This window comes from Meriones unguiculatus, chromosome 21 (genome assembly GCF_030254825.1).
Source record: "Meriones unguiculatus strain TT.TT164.6M chromosome 21, Bangor_MerUng_6.1, whole genome shotgun sequence".
Taxonomy (NCBI): domain Eukaryota; kingdom Metazoa; phylum Chordata; class Mammalia; order Rodentia; family Muridae; genus Meriones; species Meriones unguiculatus.
In genome coordinates this window covers 15,883,752-15,903,523 of record NC_083368.1, presented here as the reverse complement: position 1 = coordinate 15,903,523, position 19,772 = coordinate 15,883,752, and the positions used below count along the sequence as shown (strand labels likewise).

Sequence of the window (19,772 nt, the reverse complement as noted above, 5' to 3'; positions counted from 1 at the left end):
CGTAATATCATTTATTAGCAATTGTGTTTAAGCACGGTGAGGTTTTTAGATATGCTTCAAATTAACAAGTTAGTAAACGTAGTGGTAGTGTAGGACATGGTGAATTAGTATGACGACAGCTTAAAATATAGAAATGGCTTTTATATATATGAGCTTTTAACACCAACCAACAGCATTTCACTGAAAGTCAATACAAACTCTTGAGCTGAAATTAGAAACTTACTTGCAGTTCTGGCACACTTTGCACTCAGGACACTGCCAACCCGCACGTTTTAATGGAGTAACAGCTATATCCAGGCACATCCCATGATAATGCTGACCACAAGTAGTACAAAAGAATTGATCTAAGAGATCTCCCGGGCTGTCACACACTGCACAGTTTGCATCTTCCTTTGCTATAATTAACAGCAAAACAATGAAATTGTTGTATTATAATTTAATATTTTTTCTAGGTTAACAGTTTAAAATCACTTAAAGGGAATTTACATAAAAATCTCCCAGACATTTGAAGCTATCCACAGTCACAAAGTCAGAATAAGTTTGCACTAATACACTACAGTGTATTATAATTTAAATTTAACCATATGAAATTTAATCATGTAATTCTGTAAACATTTCTGCCTATATCTAATTGAAACTATAAGCCGTTCTTAGTTTTATACTTTTAGTAACAATGGCAATGCTGGTCATTTAGGTGACACTCAGTACATGCATTAGAAAGAACAAAAAACAGGGTGGAAGGAGGGAATAAAAAAATCATCACAGACACTTGTAGCATTAAAATAAGTATTTTATTCATATTAAATTCTAGGAAACTTAAAATCAAATAATACAAAATTAGAATGTTAATATTAATTAGATTGTTGTGTTTCTTAACTGAAAACAGACTACTCCAATCAACTTAGGGATTTTTTTTAAATACCAAAAAGTATCTTATGTAGAGCATTACTGATGGAAGGCATACATATATTCACATGTGAATACAATTAATACACTAATTGAATAAACTATATTGATTTCATTACAAAAGCATTAAAATAACATACTTATAGACATCACTCATGCTTGAAATGGATTAAAAGAGTGCTATCAGTTCATTTACTATTTAAAACAAAACAAAAAGAAAATATTGTGCTTTGGCCCAACATACAACTAAATCTATGTACATTACAATATAGGAAAAGAAACAATGTATTCTAAAAAGCATACCAACTCTAATGATGTAAATATGCCAATATAACAAATTTAACAGGCAATGTTTTCTCTTGACCAATCCAACCTAATTTACTGTTGACCTTCTTTGCAGGTCAAGCATCATGAAACTGAGTGGTAATCTATTCCTTTTACTTACACCAGAAGTCAAGAACACTTTCCTGCTAAGGGCTATATAGAAAACAGGTTTTATAAGTCATAGCAGTCTCTGTCATACAGACTTAGTTTATTTTTACTTGAAGTCTTTTAAAAACATGAACACAATTCCTAAATTGGAGGAAATAAAAAAACAAGTCCTAAGATTTGGACAGAAGTCTAGCTACACAACCACCTTGTACTTTAATAAGTACAAGGCTACTTTAATAAGGCTACCAACAACCGCATGAAATCCAGCAGTTACTTTTTAGACTGCGCCATACTGACACTCAGCAAAATTTACACTACTCCTCATCCCCGCATTTACATTCCCTTTCCATGGCAACTCAATCTTTCCTTAGGGTCCCTACAGCATAAGGACTGTACCTCCTTAACCACTCGAATACTGGATACTCTACAATCCATCTTTATCTTTCTTTATGAAGTCAGCACTTCTGCTGTGCTTGTATGAATACTTCTTTGATGTTCACAAAATGCTGATACTAGAGCTCGAGAGATGGCTCAGTAATTAAGAGCACTAGGTGCTCTTCCAGATGACCTGAGTTCAGTTCCCGGCAACCACACAGTGGCTTACAACCATCTATAATGAAATCTGATGCCCCTTTCTGGCACTCAGGTCTACGTGCAGATAGGGCACTCACACATACATAAATAAAAAATTATATGAAAAATGCTGATACTCCCAAATTTGTATTACCAACCTATACTTCTTTTATAAACTTCAACCACTTATTATCAAGCCTTACACAGCTCAAGACCAGATGTTCTAAAAACACTAAAACTTAACATCTTTAACAAATTATTTATTTAAAAAAATCTTCCTTTTTCTCAAAAAAAAGGGTAAAACCAGAAACTTTAGCATCATTTTACTATTAAACCCTCCCCATCCCAGATCAATTTAACAGATCAATTCTTTCTATTATATTTTCCTTCAATGTTTACCATTTAGCCCATGTTTTCTTAGTATTATATCTTCTAAATAAAATCATTCCTGCTTATGATTCTATTCTCTGTAAATCATCATCTGAACATGCAAAGTACAGTTTCAAAATCCTAACTGTAATCAACAGAGCCAATCAAAAGGGCCAGCAAGGCAGCTTAACTGGCAATGGTACTTGCTGGCTGACCTAAACTCAATCCCTGAAATGCCTATGGTGGAAGGAGAGAGCGAACTACAACACAAGTGGTCCTCTGGTTTACATGCATACATACACAAAGATACACACACACACACACGTTAATTTGTTAAAAGAACCAAACTCTGGAGCTGGAAATGATCACATATGTTTGTAATCTCAGCACCTAAGAGGCGGAAGCAAAAGGAGCAAGGTTTTAAGGTTGGCCTCAGCTACACAGGTAGAAGAGAGTTGGACTGAATTCCGTAGGACACTTATAAATTATAGCAGAAGTACCACAATTTACACAAACATATTAATCTTAGTGCCTCCATTTTAACCTAAAGAAAAGATGAAATTTGACTGAATATTCCTTTTCTCTACATGTTTGAAAGAAACTAGTAATAATTTCCTTTTTAATAGAGCATGAGGTGTTCTTCTTAATATTAAGAAAGAGTGCTAGTATGCACCCATAAAAAAAAAACTATGCTCTTCAAAATGAATTTTTGTCACTCTAATGTTTTTTAGAAAAACTGGAAAGCAGCTGACAATTAGATATTCACTTTAACTTGATATGAGTTTTCCAGGAACATGTTAAAATTTTAAATCTGTAAAATTGCCTAGAGTTTGCTATTCTACTGCTCTAATTTGTCATGTAGTGGCTGATATATTTAATCCAAATTGAGGTGTACAGTAAGTATAAAATGGATATGAAATTCCAGACTCTTAATAAGAAAAAATTTGATGTCTAAAACTTTTATATTGATTACATGTTGAAATATTAATACTTGTACAGTAATTAAAAATGCTAAAATTAATTGTGAATATTTTTCACTCGTTCAAACGTGCTATCAAAATTTTTAAAATTATTTATATTGCTCCCATTATGCTTCTATCACCAATACAATACTATACACTCAAACTTGCACTACAACTCCAGATATCAGGGTTGAAGAGACTGCTGTTTATTTTGTACTGTTTTCTCTGAAACCCCTTCATGACAGTCTTGTCAAAGAAACACCTCATAGGCTAGGGTCAGATGGAAGGGGAGGAGGACTGCCATTATCAGGGGACTGCAGGAGGGACACGGGAGGAGAAGAGGGAGGGAAGAAGGGATTTGGAGGGGGCTACACCTGGGATACAAAGTGAATAAATTGTAATAAATAAATTAAATTGAACAATTGCTATAAAACAAAATATATATATCATTTACACCCATATAGCAAAAGACAGATCTTTGGTTATTGATAGAGTAGAAAGGAATTATCATGTTCTGTGTGCACTAAAACTCAAACACTAGTAGAAAAGGAAAGCAAAAAACACCACTGCAGACAAAAGATAAGTAAGATAGTTGGGCTGTGAAATAGCAACATTGGGATATCTATCCTACCATCAGGTCTACAGAGTTCACAAACAAGGTGCCAGGAAGTGTGTGATGCTCCTAGAGATAATATTCGGACCAGCACTGTAGAGACTCAACTTTAAGTTCTTCCACTGACTGTGTTCTTCTGTAAACAACACTGAGTACCATTTAACCTTTAAAAGTAACTGCTTTTTTTCAGTTAATAATACAGTTAAAAATGCTATATACTCATTAATTCTTCTACAATGGTGTTTTAAACTTTTTTAAACTTAATAGTTTAAAATATGCAAACTGAGTTTTTGAGAAAATTACTTTTTTGAAATTAATACCAATCAAATTACTGGTTATAGATTCCTACAAAAAAAAAAAAACTGTAACAAACAAGGTGTAGTGGCACATACTTATAATCCCAGCACTTAGAAGGCAGAGGTAGGCAGATTTCCTATGAGTTCCAGGATAGCCAAAGCTACAAAGTGAGATCCTGACCTAAGAAAAAGAGATGAGACCCTTCAGCAAAAATTTCTTAGAGCACTGGGATTATATACTATCTTTTTTGTTTGGTTGCCTTTTTTTTTTTTTTTTTTTTTTTTTTTTTAAGAGACAGGAGGTCTCTGTGTAACCATGACTGTCCTGGAACTCACACTGTAGACCAAGCTATTCTCAAACTTGAAGATCCACCTGCTTCTGCATCTCAAGTGTTAGGATTAAAGGTGTGTACCACCACTGACTAATAATGATTTCTTATTCTTGAGAATTTCATATTATTACCTTTTAATTCAAGCAAAGCAATTCTCCAAATTCACACATGGTGTTATAAGTAAGTACCTAAGTGAATTTGTGTCTGCATGTGCAGTACACTTACATCTTTCGGGAGCTTGATCAATGTGTTCTGGACAGAGGAGGAAGAAGTGACTGAAGTCCTGAAAGGTGCCTGCTCCTGCAGCACATGGGTAATGGTACATCTGGGTACATTTCTCTTCACAGCATTTGATAGTGGCTCCAAGGTGTTTGCAAAATGCACATCGCTACAAAGAGAAAAAGGAGAGAAATCACTTTACAAAACAGTGAGGGGGGGGGATAAGAAGATATAAAGAAACACCTGTACCTTACACTACTAAAACATCTGAAATCTGTACACACAAACAAGGCACCAGTTAAAAATACTAATAATTCCGGAAACCCAGTTCATTCATATTCTACCAATTCGTATTAAAAAGTTAGTAATTCACTTTACCTTGTTAAAAATATTGAGCTAAAGTGGATTTTGTTGCTGTCCTTGCTGTTACATTGGTAGAACAATTTCTGTTTTTTTTTTTTTTTTTTTTTTTTTAGTTTTATCAAGACAGTCTGCTCTGGATTCACTTTGTTGGCCAGGCTGACTTCTAACTCACAGAGATTTGCCTGCCTCTGGCTCCTAGAGGCAGAACAATTTTTAAAGCAGGTTTAGGGAACTATGGATGTTGGTACAGTGTTTCCAAGATACACGAAACCCTGAGTTTGAAATCAGCAAAACCACAAGAGCCTATGTATGTATGTATGTATGTATATATAAATGTGCGTGCTTGGGGGAGATAGCTCAGGGTTAAGAATATTTGTTGCGCTTGAAATGATCAAACCAAGGTTCGATTCTCAGCACCCAGATGGTAGCCTCAGTTCCAGGGGCTCTAATAAGCATGCATATGGTGCAGGCATGCAGGCAAAACATTCATGTAGATATACACATAAAAGTAAAATAGGTATTTTTTTTTTTTTTAGAAAAGAGAAAAGCCAGTATAATAATAGAAGGAGTGAGGAGAAATAGTGATTATGTCGACAGTTGGGGGAAAAAAAAACCTACAAACTTAACTACAGCACTTGTATAGCACTACAGTTCTATACAAAAGATGGGAATCATCTGGGTATATTTCATTTAGCTTTCCATTTCAGTCTCTCACAGGTGAATACATAAGTCTTGTTAGAGGTTGTTGGTCTGACGCTTGAATTTTGGTGCTAATAACAGACCCTCAAGATCTCACTGCACAAAAAACCCAGAATTGCTAAAACAATCCAATAAAACAACAGATCATCTGGAGGTTTGTCTCCATCCCTGATCTCAAGCTGTACTACAGAGCAATAGTAATAAAAACTGTATGGTACTGGCATAGAAAAAGAATGGTGCATCAAGGGAATCAAATAGATGACCCAGAAATAAACTCACACTCCTATGGATACTTGATTTTTGAGAAAGAAGCCAAAACCATTCAATGGAAAAAAGACAACATCTTCAACAAATGGTGCTGGTCCAACTGGATATCTACATGTAGAAAAATGAAAATAGATCCACATTTATCACCCTGTACAAAACTAAGTCCAAGTGGATCAAAGACTTCAACATAAAACCAGATACACTAAACCTGTTAGAAAAAAAAAGTGGGGAAGAGCCTAGAACTCATTAGCACAAGAGAAAACTTCCTGAACAGAACACCAACAGCAAAAGCTCTAAGATCAACAATCAATAACACCAACAGCAAAGGCTCTATCAACAAACAATAAATGGGACCTCATGAAACTGAAAAGCTTCTATAAAGCAAAGGACACTGTCATCAGAACAAAACGACAGCCTACAGACTGGGAAAGGATCTTCACCAAACCTATACCTGACAGACGGCTGATATCCAGAATACATAAAGGACTAAAGAAGTTAAACAGCAAAAAATCAAGTAAACCAATTAAAAAATGGGGTACAGAGCTAAACAGAATTCTCTGTAGAGGAATATAGAATGGCAAAGAAACACTTAAAGAAATGCTTAATATCCTTAGCCATCAAAGAGATGTAAATCAAAGTGACCCTGAGATTTCACCTTACACCCATCAAAATGGCTAAAATAAAAAAATCAAAAGACAACACATGCTGGAAAGGTTGTGGAGAAAAGGGAACCCTCCCCCATTGCTGATGGGAATGTAAACTGGTATAACCACTTTGGAAATCAATCTGGAGCTTTCTCAGACAATTAGAAATAGTGCTTCCTCAAGACCCAGTTGTACCACTCCTAGGCATATATCCAAAAAGTTGCTCAAGTATACAACAAGGATATTTGTTCAACCATGTTCGTAGCAGCTTTATTTGCAATAGCCAGAACCTGGAAACAACCCAGATGTCCCTCAGTGGAGGAATGGATACAGAAATTGTGGTACTTTTACACAATGGAATACTACTCAGCAATTGAAAACAAGAAAGCATGAAATTTGCAGGCAAATGGTGGGATCTAGAAAACATCATTCTGAATGAGGTATCCCAGAAGGAGAAAGACACACATGGTATATACTCACTTATATAGACCTATATATAATATATAAACATAATGAAATCTATACACCTAAAGAAGATAAGAAGAAAGAAGACCCGGGGTAAGATGATCAATCCCTCACTTAGAAAGACAAATGGGATGGGCATTAGACATAGGATAAAACAAGTAACAGGACAGAAGCCTACCACAGAGGGCCTCTGAAAGACTCTACCTAGCAGTGTACCAAAACAGATACTAAGACTCATAACCAAACCTTCGGCAGAGTGCAGGGAATCACATGAAACATGAGGGAGTTAGTATGATATGGAAAGGATAGGAGCTCCACAAGGACCAAATATATCTGGGCACAGGGGTCTTTTCTGAGACTGATACTCCAACCAAGGACCATGTATGGATATAACCTAGAAACTCTGCTCCGATGTAGCCCACGGTAGCTCAGTAACCAAGTGGATTTCCCTAGTAAGGAGAACAAAACGACAGCCTACAGACTGGGAAAGGATCTTCACCAACCCTATATCTGACAGAGGGCTAAATTCCAGAATATATAAAGTAACAAATCAAATAATCCAATTTAAAAAAATGTGGGTACAAAGCTAAACAGAGAATTTTCTGTAGAGGACTATCAAATGGCAGAGAAACACCTAAAAAAAATGTTCAATGTCCTTAGTCATCAGAGAAATGTGAATCAAAACAATTTCACCTTACACCCATCAGAATGGCTAAGATCAAAAACTCAAGTGACAACATATGCTGGAGAGGATGTAGAGAGAAAGAGGAACCCTCCTCCATTGCTGGCAGGAATGTAAATGTATACATCCACTTTGGAAATCAATCTGGTGCTTTCTAAGAAAATTAGAAATAGTGCTTCCTCAAGATTCCAGCTCTACTACTCCTAGGCATATATCCAAAAGATGCTAAAGTATACAAGGACATTTGCTCAACCATGTTCTTAGCACCTTTATTTGTAATACGCTGGAAACAACTCATATGTCCCTCAGTGGAGGAATGGATACAGAAATTGTGGTACATTTACACAATGGAATACTACTCAACAATTAAAAACAAGGAAATCATGAAACTTGCAGGCAAATGGTGGAATCCAGAAAAGATCATCCTGAGTGAGGTATCCCAGAAGCAGAAAGACACACATGGTATATACTCATTTATAACTGGATACTAGAACTTTAAGACAAGACAGCCAGTCCTGATGAGACCTGAGAGGCTAGGGTCAGATGGAAGGGGAGGAGGACTTCCCCTGTCAGTGGACTTGGAGAGGGGCATGGGAGATGAGGAAGAAAGGGAAGGAAGGATTGGGAGGAAATGAGGGAAGGGGTTCAGCTGGGATATAAAGTGAATAAACTGTAATTAATATAAAAATAAAATTTAAAATAAATATATAAACCTTTTAAATTTTTTTTAAAGATCTGGTTACAGTCCTATCCTTGTTCTGTAAACCCTATAAATAATGTAAGACATTATTCCTGACTGGTTAATAAAAAAGGCCTGTACGTACCTGGGCAAGGCAGAAGGAAGAAGCATGGCTAAGGTTCCTGGGCTTTAGGAACAAGAGAATCCCTGGAAGCAGACAGACAGATGTAAAGAAAAGAGGAAAGAGGATGCCATGATGGGTTAGGGTGGAGAAGAAACCACATGGGCTGGGAAGGACAACTCCAAGGATGGTATGTTGAAGAGAGATAGGCCAAACAGCAATGATTAAGATGGATGACATTGGATGGAGACTAAGAGGTGACGGTGAGGTTATTGAGACTGCATAGGTGGAATATCTGCCCAGCCCAATGTAAGTAAGGCAATTATAAAACCTAACAGGTATTTCTGCCTTATTGATAGTGATAGCACGTTAAATAATATCACCCTAATAATTATAGGGCTAATAATAAACATTATATAGCCCAACACCATTTTTTTTTTTGCCAACAAATCACAAATTATCTCATATTATTCTTGCTCTATTTTCACTGTGAGGATTTCTCAGCTTCTGTTCTATAGATTATTTAAGCAGAGAGATGCCTGCCTGAGACATACTTCTACCTCATTTATGCCTTTATGTTTTTTTCAACCTAGTCCAAGATCTTAGAGTAAAGGCACCACACAATACATTCTCTCTCCACCTATATGGCACAGTAATACACAGCTAGCTTTAATGTCACAGGGAGGCAGTAGCAAGTAGGTTTCTGTGAGTTCAAGGAACGCCTAGTCTACAGAGTGAGTTCCATGATAGCCAGGGCTATATAAAGAGAGACCTTGTCTCCAGAAGGAGGAAGAGGAAAAGGAAGAGGAAGAAGAAGGGGAGGAGAGAAAAAGGAAGGGAATAGGAGGGAGGAGAAGGAAGCAGGGAGGGAGGGAGGGAGGGAGGGAGGGAGGAAGGAAGGAAGGAAGGAAGGAAGGAAGGAAGGAAGGAAGGAAGAAGGGAAGGAAGGGACCTAAAAATGCTTTGATCCAGAAAGGCCTGTAGTCATATATCAAAGCAACTTCATTTTGGTAACAGCGCTCCTAAATGTCAATAAAAGCCTAACTAAACCCTCATTTAACAGAGAAAAATATGCTCTTCAAATATTATTGTATTCCCTGTATCCTAATACACTTAATCTATACTCTGCTAATCAGAGAATAACAGCTTTTTTTTAATTTTCAGTATTTTCTACATGTCTAAGATTATCATATGCTATTGAACATTTCCTCACTATCAGTTCACTGCAAGCAGGACTCTTGCATTATCTTCTATACAATTTGAATTCAACCCCAGGAACCACTGAAGATTACTAATTATATCTGTCACACTTTAATTTCATCTAATGTCCAAAAACACACTAACAATATACATTGCAATTCTATTTTTAATACTAAGAAGTGTTACTTTGTGAAACAGAAAAGAAAAAGTCTCATTTCTCTTTATTGATATAAAGTACAATAACCAACTGTTTCTACGTGAATTATATTTTTATAATAAAACTTCCCAAAGAACCTAACTTTCTTTGGTATATTAACAAACCAAGGATTACCCATGAGAATCTATTCACTCTAAATGTGCCACAGAAAGATCAAGAAAATGTTAATCAAAGAAAGTGCAATAAATTTACAGAAAAAAAATTATACTTCATTGACAGAACAAAATATTTCCTGACAATTGCTAAAATCTAGGATCCCTTATTTTGAAACCATATGGCAACCTGTGCAAAAACCTTTTACAATAAATTACCAATAAATGAGTTTAGTGCAAATGCAGCAGAAAGCAAAAAATAATGATCCTTTTCCCAAAGTCTATGTCATTTTAGAAACACTAGTATGTTCTCTTAATCTTAACTTTAATTAAAAAAAATTATCTGGCATTAATACTCTAATATGAAAAGTACTGAGATTTATCCAGTACACTAATTTGCAAGATTATAACTGTATCAAGAAAAAAAAACAAAAAAAAAAAAAAAAAACATGGAACTGCACTAAAATGAACCTTTCAAGCACTTCTGCCGGAATAACATAGGCAATAAGAATATGTGACATTAAATGAAAATTGACATGGTAGATAAATGGTGGAATATGTCTTTCTAAACCATAAAATTTAGCTGTAAAACTACAGAAAATATCAAAGAATACATTTTCACATGCAATTTCTCTTCTAAAGCCAGCACTCATACGCCTGGTACACGTGGATGACAGCACATACCTATAATCCCAGAACTTGGATGGCTGAAGCCATGAGTTCAAGACTAACATGGGTCACAAGTCACAGTGAGTTACAATGCCAGCATGGGCTAGAGACTCTGTCTTGAAAAACATAAATTAAACAGAAAAATTGCTTTCTCCTTTTCTACTTTGCACAACCATTAAAAAACAAAAACAAAGGATAAGCAAAAATAATTGTAATAATTTGGTATTGATACAAAAAAATTTAAGAGCCAATTAAGAGTCTATTAGTAATTATATAAAGTCTTTAATTATAAACGGTATTTCCAAAACTTAAATTGAACTGAAATGGTGACATCCAAAACCAAAAATATATAGTATAAAACAAAACAACAAAACCAACAACAAAAGTTAAAAAGTGTATAATGAAAAAAGCAAGCAGACAAACAAACAAAAAAACAACTGTGTAATGAAGGGCTGGAGTAGAGGTTCAGTAGTTTTCCACCAAAGGACCAGCGTTCAATTCCCAGCACCCATATCAGCAGTTCATAACCATCCACAAGTCCGGTTCCAGATGATCCAATGCCTGTTTCTGGCGTGCAAGTGAAAGACAGGCATACATACAGATAAAAAAACATCCATACCTATACAGTCATTTATTCATTCATTTATTGTTTTTTTGGGAAAGGGTTTCCCTGTGCTGCCTTGGCTGTTTTGGAATCGCTTGGTAGATTAGGCTGGCCTCAAACTTACAGAGATCTGCCTCTCTCTGCCTCCCTGAGTGCTGGGATAACAGACTTGTGCAACCTTGGACATAAAATAAATTTAAATGAAAAAAATTTTAAAGCTTTGTCATTAACAAGTTTAAAACATGTTGAATTGTCTACTAAATACTATATATATCAACTATACAATACATTTTAAGCCAAGTGCTCTAAGAAACATTATCACTAAGGTTTCCATTTTCCTATGAATATGTGTGTGCTTTGTATGGTTCACATGTTGGGTACATGTGTCTATGTGCACAAAGTAGGGGCGTGGTTGAATCAGGTATTTTCCTTGATCTCTCTCCACTTTATTTCATGAGGTTGAGACTCTCTCTGAACACAGAACTCAATAATCCCAGTTAACGTAGCTAGCCAGCTTAACCCTGGGAGTCGTGGAATTATAGGAGGGTATTTTGCCTCCTGGCTTTTATTTGAATTCTAGAGATCTGAACTCTGGTCCCAGTGCTTACATCACAAGAGATCTCTGCACTGAGCCACTTCTTCAGGGCTCTAAAGTACCTTTTACCAATCATCTCTCTTAGTTATTAGGGTACTCCTACAATGTAGTACTAAGGAATAAAGAGGGACACTGATAATATAAACGGGTGATAGAACATCACCTACCTCGCAGGCACAAGGACCTCTGTTCAGTACCCAAGAGTAGGCTTGTTTGGACAATGAAGGAGTTGGTACATACCCATAATCCTAGCTATCAAGGAAGCTGAAGCAGGAAGATCACAGTTTTGAGAAAGAGTAGGAGAGGGTGAGGAAAGAAAAACTAAAGACATTTACATAGAAAATTTATCTAGAAGGTCAATAAATGTTCAACAAGAACATTAGGAAGAAAAAATAGGTCATTATTATAACAACATTCTAACTGAAATTTTATGGTTCCTAAGGAAGAACATTTAAGCATAATTCCCACATAACAAACAAGAGCATCTTTGTCATTTCCATCGGTCTTTGCACTTCTACAAAAGTGCCCAGGCTTAATCTCTGTCACAACCATTCTCTCAACTTCCTAAATATCTGCTTGACAGCCCCTGTCAAGGAACAACAAAATTTTAATATAACAAGGCCAAGTGTAAGTTTTGGGAAGTGTACACACACACACACACACACACACACACACACACACACGCACAGCAAAGAAAAGATCAACATCAATACTCAATTAAAAGGAGAAAAACAAACATCTGTGAAACATTACTTGCAGGCTTGGGATACAGTTCAATGATACATCAATTGTCTAGCATGTTAATCCCCAGTATGACAGCTTAAAAAATTATTTAAAGTAAAATTGTAGTTTCTGTTAAGCTAACATTCAAGTTCACAATGATAGAAACAAAATAACTTTTCTATTAAAAGACAGTAACTTTCCAAAACTTCTTCATACATACTTTTTTTGGAGGAGCAAAACATGATTCTATTAAGTTGCTAACCCTTACCCTTGCCTCCCCCCTCCCCACAAAGAAACTATGTGAGTTTACACACATATTAACATATAAAAAATAAGAAAGGTCCTAGGGGCCACAAAAGATGTCAATGCAGCCCTCCTGATGAGATCTGATAGACTAAGATCAGAGGGAAGGAGAGGAGGACCTCCCCTATCAGTGGACTTGGGGAGGGGCATGCGTGAAGAAGGGAGTAGGAGGGTGGGATTGGGAGGGGAGGAGGGAGGGGCTTATGGGGGGATACAAAGTGAATAAAGTGTAATTAATAAAAATAAAAAATAATCAAAATAATAATAAATAAACAATGATGTGAAATTAAAAAAAAAAAAAGGTCCTAGGGAACCTCCCTGTTGTCTCTGCTGGAGGTGAACACTCCAGGGGCACTGTCCCACAGGCTGCTTGTTGCTGTGAGATCTAATGGCAGCTGCTCTGAATCCACTGCTGGCTTCTTTGGCCCCTCCAGGTTCAACTACCAGTTTGCCTCTGGCTGCTTCTGAGCTGGAAATTTTGAACCTGTAGTAGTGGCATCTCTTCAGTCTGCATGGCTCTGGCTCAAGCTCATGCTGGAAGGGATGCTTCCTCTCCTGACAGTGCTTCTTGTGGGCAGGCCAGTCCTTCTGCTTGCACTGAGAGCCATAGTATTGAGCTAACTGGCAATGCCCACAAATATTGAACTCTCAAAGCTGCTTCTCAATCACCATCCAAGGAGGAGAGTAATGACACTTATAGCAGATACAGGAATTCTCTTCCTCTCTCACCACATCCCCACTGACACTAAAGTACCAGGTTATATTCAGTTCAAGACATTTCTTTTATAGGGTCCATGGGAAACTGCTGAATTGCAGGCCAATATAAGCTTTGCTACCTTTGTTTGTTGTAGGTTTCTTCAGTTTTGGGTTGCCAGCCCCATGGTACCAGCTGCAGGTTGTCCAGGGGTTGTCTAGGGGATTGTCCACAGTCACAGCATTGAGATGTACCACCTAAAACCTGGGAGCCACATCTCTCCTGCATCGTTCCCATTGCAGCTCATACAGAACCCTGCCTGAGCCCCTTCCTTGGATTTTTGTCAAAGGCATATGTAAATACCTTAGAAGCCATTTCCATCAGCATCTACTGCAATTCAAACCTCAAGAATCAGCTCTCCACCAGTGGTATGCCTTGCTCCTCCATCAGTGTATATTTGGTCTTCCTGACCACCTGACAGAGCCACAGGTGTCCCAGTTAAAGAAGGCCCTCATGGCTGAGCCTGTGCTCTCAGGAGGCTGAACACGCTGCCCCCTCAGGAGGACCTCAACTGGGCTAGGCCATAGAAGGAGCCCACACTCTGGGCCTGGGCAGGCTAGCCAGGGCAGATGAGGTTGGGCTGGGCTCAGGCCACTGCTACTGCCTTGTTCCCGCTGGACCTGCCACACCTATTCAGATATACTTTATGCACAAACACACATAATATTTTATCTATCTGTACTGTGTGTACACACCTACGGTAGTGGTTTCAAAGAGACTGGACCCCACAGACTCACCCTTTTGAATGTCTGGTTCCCAGTTGGTGAAACAGGTAGCATTAGGAGGTGTGTCACTGAGTGTAGGCTTTGAGGTTTCAAGAGACCACACCAGGTCCAGTTTCACTTTCTCTGCAATCTACCTTTGTATGAGAGTGTAAGCACTCAGCTATTGCTCTAGCACTGTGCCTACATGCCAGGTGCCTTGCTCCCTGCCATGACTCACTCCCCGAAATTGTAAGAAAGACCCCCAAATAAATATTTTCTTGTGTAAGCCATGGTATCTCTGTACAATAACAGAAAAGTAACTAATACACCCATAAATAAAAGCATTAACGTCTAATTACGCAGCAACATACTTTTGTATAAAATCATCCATCTCAAAGAAAATCCAAATATCAACAAATAAAATAACCATCCATTTGAATTACAAATTCAAAGAATATAACTACAAAACTTACAAATTATAAAAATAAAAGCTTTCTAAGGACTAGAGGACAGGGATGGAAGGGAGAGAAAGGAAGGATGGAACCAGGAAGAGATGAGGGAAGGGCCTACAATCATGATGTAAAATGAATAAATTAATTAAAAAATAATTAGCCAGGCATGATAGCATGCCTTTAATCCCAGCATTCGGGAGGCAAAGGCAAGTAGATTGTTGTGAGTTCAAAACCAGCCTGGTGTACAAATGAGTCCAGGACAGCCAGGGTTACACAGAGAAACCCTGTCTCAACAAAACAAAAACAAAACAAAATAAAAGCAACTTAAAGTTAAGCAATAATACTTAATGAAAGTCCATAATTTTTTTAAATTAAGGAAGGTAAACATTTGGTCAAAAATTCAGTGTTTGACTAACATTATTATTGCAAGCAACTGAGTGAAACACTGCATACAAAGAGTTTGTGTTTGTGTGTACATGTTAGCATCAGAGTATACAAGCCATGAAGCACATGCAGAAGTCAGAGGACAACTTTGTAGAATCAGTTCTCTCCTTCACATTATGTGGGTTCTGAGAGTCAAACTTGGGTTGCTGCGTCTGAATAGTGTGTTCCTTTACTTGCTGGGGTGTCTCGCCAGCCCAAATGAGAGAACTCATATTGGACCTTCTTTTGACTCCCAGAACTCAATCTGTATCAAAAGCTACTTTTATCTACCATCCACTATCAGCATCCAGTGGCTAGTCCCCAGAACACTAAGTATCTGCTGAGACTTTATGTGCCTCTATTGCAGTAGAGGTCCTATAAGAGTCTTTCATCATCAGGAACAGTCAGTACCAGAACTGTAGAGCACAGTGCCACCACACTTTAGCTAAGAGACTAGAAAAAAGGTCTCTTCCCCAGGTCATTGCCTTGGGTCCTCAGCTGAAAAACATCACATTTCCTACCACTGCTCCTTGGGAGCTAGAGAAGGACCCATTTAGGTTTGACAGCATGAAAAACATGGTTGCCAAGTCCTGACATCACACACATTCATACCATAGAAATGAGGAACAACTCCATTACTTGACCTCCAGGTCCAAAACTAGAACTACCATCAATCACAAGCAACAGCTGCACCTATGCGACTACAGTGTACCTGAGGACAGGACCACAGCTAGAATCCAAGCAGACAAATCCAAGTATCCAGGGAAGGATACTGCAACAGCCACAGTGTTAGAATGACAATTATTGTGGACAGAAAGCCAAAACATTCGGTTAATTCAGAACAATGACAATTCCAGCAACATGGATCCAAGTATCTCTTAAGTTTGGGCTGACAGACCCTAGAAAGAAGTATAGTATTTTCTACAACATAAGGATATCAACAGATGCATGAACAGGCCAGTGCCACTGGAACTGGATTCAACGGGACCTGAGGACATACTCTTGTACAAGCCCGTATCTATTGAAAATTCTTAAAATTACTTTCATGAACACTAAAGTTTAGACTACTGAGCATTCATTACATATACAGGAATTACAAGAAAATTACACTTTTGAACTCATTTATAACCAAAAAACCCACTCAACTACTACACTAGATCTCACCTAAACAATAAAGTATTTTCCTGTAAAAGCTATGCCTCAAAAATGGGAGCAACATCTATTACACCAAATGGGAGATGTGCAGACATTAAGGAAGAATCACAAGAAACAATGCTCTAGCAAAGCAACTGGAAAAGAAAACGATACGCAAGTTGCAGTATTATACTTCCAAAGGAAGACATTAATTCACCAGCAACAAATCGCCATGGGGAGGAAATCGATGAAATGCCAAAAGAAGGACTCAAACAAACATGGAAGAAACTCATAAGATGCAAGGAAAAAATAAAGTAACACAACAATGAGAGAGGAAATTCATGACTCTAATGAAAAACCAAGTAAGAAGGAACAAAAGAAATACTGAAATTGAGAACTTCTACCACTGAAACAAAAAATATAACTGAGAGCAAACATAAGAAAATAAACTACTGTAGAGAAAGAATGCCTGAAATTCTGAACAAGTGTGAAGAAAGAAAGGAAAAAAAGAGAGGCAGGGAGTGAGCAAAGACTATGAGTCATGTGACTCAAATTGATTGAACCAATATTCTTATTTTAGAAATTATAGCAGGAGAAAATGAACAAGGCTCTGGAACCCAGTTAGTGAAGTGTTACAGCTGAAAGCCTATAGTCTTCAGAAAGACACACACATCACAACTTCTAGAGTAAAATGGCAATTTTTGGTGTTGGTGAGGCTGTGACACCTCCAGCACTGTGGAACATAATCAAAACAAGGTCAGTTTTCTCGTTCTCCAAGTATCAGTATGCTTTTCTTTAAGGCTGAGCTAATCTGGGGATCTAGTGAAAAATAAATTACAGAACTTGGAAGTCAGCTTACTACAGTCCCAGGGTGAGAGAGCTTCAGGGGGCAGTTGTGCGAAGAGGAAAGCACCAAGCTACTTTAATACTGTGTGTGTGTGTATTTATATTTATATATATGTGTGTGTATATATATGTGTGTGCGTGTGTATATGTATGTATGTATGTATATATATATATGCACGCATGCACAGCTAAGTTGGTTTTGTTCCAAGGATACAAGGATGGTTCAACATACACAAATCAATAAAATTTAGTGACAAGAAAAAAAACCTGATTACATCAAGAAGTACAAAAGGCCTTTGAAAATGTTAACATCCATTCATGAAAAAAAAAAAAAAATCAATGAAGAACCTGGGAGTAAACCAAAAATGAAAACAAGACATTACAGAAAATTAAATTTTTCCTGAAAATTTGGAATAACTCATGATTCTCTCCATTCTTATTCAGTATAGAGCTTGAAGTCTTGGCCATACAATATGGCAAAAGAATGAAAAAAGACAAATAGGAAAAGAAGTAAAATTATTCCTATTTCCAGATGATATGTGTTAAACTTAGAAGATACTAAGGACTCAGCCAGACAGTTCTGTAGATCTGATAAAACACTTCAAGCAAAGCAACAAGATACAAATGCAACATGCAGAAGACACACAAACAATAACAAAACAACCCAAAAACTTGTATTTCAATATGTCAGTGAAGAAGGGGGGAGGGGCAGACAGGAATTAAAGTTGGTCTACATATCAAGTTCTATACCAGGAGGGGCTCCCTAGTGAGACCATGGTGGGTGGTAGGCTGGTTTATCTAAAATTCATATACAATATCTTTTTTAAAAAATACAATGAACAAACGATGTCAAACAACTTCTTCAATGGCAACTTAAAACATTTAAAAAATTAAAAAACTAAAACGATGCCAGAAAACAGAAAAATTATCAATAGTCATACAATGGCAGGATTTAAACTATTAAAATGGTTATATTACCAAAAACGACCTACAGATTTAAAAAGCAATCTCCATCAAATTTCCAATGACATTCTTCATAGAACTAGAGTAAACAATGCTACAATTCAAGGGACAAATAATATACCATAATCAGATAGACATTAATGAAAGTCATCACTGTAAGAAACATCTAAATGTGTCATAATTAAAAACAAAAAGACGAATCTGGTGGTGGTGGCACCTGTCTTTAATACCAGCACTTGAGAGGCAGAGGCAGGCGATCTCGGAGAGGCCAACCTAGTCTACTGAGCAAGTTCTATCTAGAACAGACAGCCAAGGTTACACAAAGTAAGCCTATCAAAATAAAACAAATTTTAAAAAATAGAAAACAATAGTAGGTGGCACTATGTAAAGCACCCTGGAAATGGCTACATGAAAGACAAGAAAGTTAACTACTTACATGAAAGAAAACTAACAAAGTACAATACTACTGAAAGGTGGAAAGGACAACACCAGAAACAGCACAAAAACCAAAAGCACAGAAGGAATTTCACACTAACCAATAATAACCTTGAATGGAAATATATTAAGGTCACCAGTCAATGGCCTTAAACAGGCCAAATGGAATGAGCAATCGAGTGAGTGAGTGAGTGAAGATCTGATAAATTTATACCATACAAGAAATTTATTTTGCTGGGTGTGCTGGCACACACCTTTAATCCCAGCACTCAGGGAGGCAGGTAGATATCGATGGGGCCAGCCTGGTCGAAAGAGCCAGTTCCAGGACAGCAAGAGCTCCACAGTGAAACCCTGTCTTGAAAAACAAAAACAAACAAACAAACAAACTTATTTTACTGGCAAAGAATCACATAAGTGAAAAGGACCTGTAGACCAAGATAAACCTCTTCAGCAAAGAGAAAATTGAGTAGGGGTAAATACACTCATCACCTCAGATAATTAAGATTTTACATTAAAAAAAACTATAAAGAAAAAGAGAGGACTGGAGAAGTCTCTCATGGATGAAGTATGGGCTGTGCAAACTTAATGACCAAGCTTGGACCCTCGGGACCAACACAAAAGCAGAGCAGGCTTGGAGATCAGCTCAGGAGATGAAAACAAAAGGAGACCTAAGAGCAACCTGACCAGCTGGATTAGCAGAATCTTCACACTCTGGATTCACTGAGAGGTAAACACCTGATGTCAACCTCTGACCTATACACATGCGCACACATACACACACACACACACACACACACAAACACAAATAAACACAAACATACCACATACACACATACAATTAAAAGAGAGACAAGAAGGCCAGTATATGCTGGTGAAATGAACACATAATATATTCTAGGATCAATCACATGCCAGGTCACAAGTCAAATCTCCATAATTTTTTTCAAAAAACTACAATTACATCGTGTATCTTCTTATGCAACAATAGAATGTAACAAATCATGGAGAACATACAAGTTCATGGAAATAAATAATG

General features: G+C 37.2%; 1 protein-coding gene and 1 pseudogene across 16 annotated transcripts in view; both read right to left on the bottom strand.

Moving 5' to 3' along the window:
* Kmt2c (lysine methyltransferase 2C) overlaps window positions 1-19,772 on the bottom strand; it is a 237,528-nt gene that overhangs the window by 122,168 nt on the left and 95,588 nt on the right. For all 16 annotated transcript variants that reach the window (XM_060373825.1, XM_060373829.1, XM_060373828.1 and 13 more), the window contains exons 7-8: window positions 4,709-4,871; window positions 224-395 (exon numbers count right to left, since the gene is read on the bottom strand). In XM_060373825.1, coding sequence (XP_060229808.1) covers window positions 224-395; window positions 4,709-4,871 — 335 coding nt within the window. The remainder of the gene's footprint in view (window positions 1-223; window positions 396-4,708; window positions 4,872-19,772) is intronic.
* On the bottom strand, window positions 13,335-14,116 carry LOC110541942 (zinc finger MYND domain-containing protein 19-like; annotated as a pseudogene).